Source organism: Gossypium raimondii, chromosome 9, assembly GCF_025698545.1.
Source record: "Gossypium raimondii isolate GPD5lz chromosome 9, ASM2569854v1, whole genome shotgun sequence".
In the NCBI taxonomy this organism is placed as follows: Eukaryota; Viridiplantae; Streptophyta; class Magnoliopsida; order Malvales; family Malvaceae; genus Gossypium; species Gossypium raimondii.
In genome coordinates, this window is record NC_068573.1 from 22,580,902 (window position 1) to 22,584,733 (window position 3,832).

A 3,832-nucleotide genomic window follows, 5' to 3' on the forward strand; every position below is an offset into this window, starting at 1 on the left:
ACCATAGCTTTTGGTTTGTGTTTGACAACCTAGAAACAAAGGAGAGCAGCATCACGTCACTGTTTCTTTCGGCATTCATTGTATTGCTTTAAGTCAAAATGCCGGCTGTTTTGGCCACCACCCATTTTTTCCCACGTTTTTCTCTATGCCTATCCGTCCTATTAATTATATACTTTGTTCAGTCAATCACGTTTCATGCTTTCCATATTTGAAGCATCTAATGAAGAAAGAAAACCAGGGACTGAATCAAATCCCATTTACACCACATTCACTTTCATCCAGTTAGGTAAATTATTCTATCTTCTCCATAAGTGGCCAAATAAATTATTTTAAACATTAATCGTTAAGCACTTCAATAATTTCCAATCATTCAACATCAAATTGCGTGTGGATATAGGATCTCTCCACTTTTTTCTGTCATATATATAATATATGTATGATGGCTAAAGAGAATATGATTAATAGGTGGGACGATGATAAAATTATTATATATTAAGAGATAGATTATATTATATTTTTTATTAAAAATAAGTAAATTAATCTATGTAGATTAAATTAAAGGGTAAAGTGATCTTTTGTGTTAAAAATTTCATCTATTTGTACTTTTTAAAATTTGTGTAATTGATAGAATAATCAGACAATAACTTATGACATTCATGTGTACCTTATGCTGACATAACAGAACCAGTTTTTAAGAGTAGAAATAGATTGCATTTTTAACAGAATGGACAATTTACTCTTTGATCAATGTAAAGGAAAGGATTTTATGGCAAGATAGATTAATCAGACTTAGGTTTGTCTTTAGGACCAAAAATTCAAGCTAGGGGCATCCAATATATTCTGTTTTATAGAGTAAATGTTTACTTAATCCAGCTACTAGTATATATAAATCTTGGTCTAGGTGTGGCGTAGGTAAATTCACTTGCAGTTTGTGTTTTTAGTCCAACAAAAGCATGTCATCCTTTACAAAAGCTAGTTCTAGTACAAGTTGTAGTGAAGAAGATACAGAACAACTCAGAAAAGGGCCATGGACACTCGAGGAGGACTCTCTCCTAACTCGTTACGTTGCTCGCCATGGTGAAGGTCACTGGAATTTGCTTGCAAAACTTGCAGGTAACTTAAACCAGTATGAACTAACATTATTATGTTAAAACAAGGATTAGTTTAATAAGATTTGTTGTGTTGGGTTTAGGGTTAAGGAGAACTGGGAAGAGTTGCAGGTTGAGGTGGTTGAATTATCTGAAACCAGATGTGAAGCGTGGGAACCTTACACCAGAAGAACAGTTTTTGATCCTTGAACTCCATTGCAAATGGGGCAACAGGTGGTCCAAGATTGCACAAGAGCTACCAGGGAGAACCGACAATGAGATCAAGAATTACTGGAGAACCCGTGTGCAAAAACAGGCACGTCATCTTAAGATCGATGCTAATAGTGCAGCATTTCGAAATGTTATTAGATGTTTTTGGATGCCAAGATTGCTTCAAATGATGAAAGGGTCGTCAACACTTCCTCAACAAGTAGCAGGGCTGGGGCAGCAAAATTCGGACTCGGAGCAGTGTGCGAGTTCATGTGTTTCTTCTTCAGAATCCATGAATAATAATATGTCGAAAATATCTGAATTTGCAGAGTACCAAACAAGTTCATTCGGCATCACTGATAACAATGAGTACAACACGGTTGCAAAGGATTGCTATTATGTTGATAACAGTAGTTGCTACGGCATGGAAACCATCAACCTGCCATCCACATCAGCAGTTGGAGATTTTATGACTGCCGACTGCCACATGGTGGACAACAATTGGGTTAATGATGGTTTTGCAGATGGGATATGGAGCATGGGAGAACTATGGGAACTTCCATTGAAGGGGAACCTCTAATGTTATTTCTTCATAGTTGATTTTCTGGGTTTATTTGTGTTCAGATTTTTTGTTGTCATTCGAGTTTTTGTCCAAATGTTATTACTGCAACTGAGGAATTCAATGTTTGTTAAGTTGTGAAGATAAACTAATTCATTTTTATCTCTAAATATTTTAGGAGATTATTCTTTTTCTTGAAAAATATTATTTTGGATATACAATATTATCTAATACAAGAGATGCTTAACAAAAAATTTAAAATTATACTCGATTCCACCTAACTCGAACTTATATGCTATAATTTATAATTTTAAAATGTTTTTATCAATATAGGATAATAAATTTTAATGATACTATTAATTGATTTTTAGGTATAATTATACTAAAATAAATATTAATAGAAATTGTATTATCTCATATATATATATATATATATATATATATATATATAAACTAAACTTGATTTCAACCCGACTAAGGCCCTACTTTTTGTTGCGTTTGGCTTTTGGGGTCAAAACTATGGCGAAAAAGTTTTTTCCATCGAAACTTAAAATTTGAGATTTAGATGCTTTTGACTTTTTGCGTTTAGATGTGAAAATGATTAAAATATCCTTATTTATATTAATTATTTAAAATTTATATAAAAATAGATTAATTTATATTTGTGTATCATTATATTAAATTATTTAAATATAATTTATTATTAGATTTAAGTTTTTAAAATATTTTATGTATCATTAATTTTACAAATAATTTATATTAATTATTTAAAAGGTATTTAAAAGTTATACTTCATGTAACATTATATTAAATTATTTAAATATTATATAACCGAACAAATTTTTAACATTTCACTATCATGTCCAAAAAAAAAATTAAACATTCAATCACAATTTTTAACAACAATAGAAAACACTAAAACTTGATAAAACATACTTTTTTCGCAATATTTTTTTAATACGTTTTTAAAAATAACTGTAGAAGCCCAAATTTGCCCGGGCCCTACCAGCAAAACAAATTTCAGCCCAAATGGCCCAGTTACATTACAAAATTAATTAGACCAGCCCAAATACAAACCATAGGCCCAAATACAGCCCAAACCCAATGAAAACTAGGGTTTCAGAATCCTAGTTTCTCCCATGTGCGTCGTACACCTCTGCAGTACCCACTCCTCTCGCCACACTGTTAGCACACGTCCCATCCACTTTTGCCTCGACGTCGCCGTTCGTCCATCACCCTGCAAACATGCAACACAAGCAGAAGCAGAAGGAGACAAGACCAAAATTGTATTTTTCTTTTGGCTATAAAGCCGATTTGTAAGAAACGAAAATGGGGGGGGGAATCGGTTTTAAAAAACCAATCTTTGCATCTGTAAAAAGGTCTCTTTTTCACAAATATTCAGCAAATAAAATACAACATTTTCAAGAAGATATATTTTCTGTTTAGGTATTTACTTAGGTTGTTTACTCCTACTTTTTATTTTTTTCTATTTTATATACGGAAACAAAAAGAAAAGGGAAAAAGGAACTCACCGGGAGTCCCTCCGTCTTCTCGCCATCGGAGACTCCTTCTCCGGTGATGGAACAGATTGAAGAGAGGCATAACGGCCTTTTCCCCTTTATTTTCGGTTGTTTTGGGGCTAGATCCGGGCTCAGGGGGTCGAGATCTAGAAAATAAGTTTTTTTGCCTTCACGGCCACCATGCGTGCTTGTGGCGCCGACGCCGGCGACCGAGTCCCAAGACAGTGGCCATTGGCCGAGCCAAGATCGAGGAGGGGGCTAGAGAGAGTTTAGAGAATTTTTTAATGAATGGATGAAAATGAAAATTTTAAAAAAATTGACTTAAATAGGGCCATGAAACTTCGTCGTTTTGAGCCAAAGACCAATAGCCAAAACGACGTCGTTTAGCCCTTTAACCCGTAGCGTCGACCCGACCGGGACCTGTGGTCCGCATGTTTTTGTCTTGGTGGGTTATT

At 34.2% G+C, this 3,832-nt stretch overlaps 1 protein-coding gene across 1 annotated transcript; it reads left to right on the forward strand.

The window, feature by feature from the left end:
- Positions 1-610: 610 nt before the first annotated feature.
- Positions 611-2,027, forward strand: LOC105798672 (transcription factor MYB62). Its single transcript, XM_012628830.2, has 2 exons — positions 611-1,113; positions 1,193-2,027. The coding sequence occupies exons 1-2, from the start codon at positions 954-956 to the stop codon at positions 1,876-1,878; spliced, it is 846 nt and encodes a 281-aa protein (XP_012484284.1). The 5' UTR covers positions 611-953; the 3' UTR covers positions 1,879-2,027.
- The last annotated feature ends 1,805 nt before the right edge of the window (positions 2,028-3,832 follow it).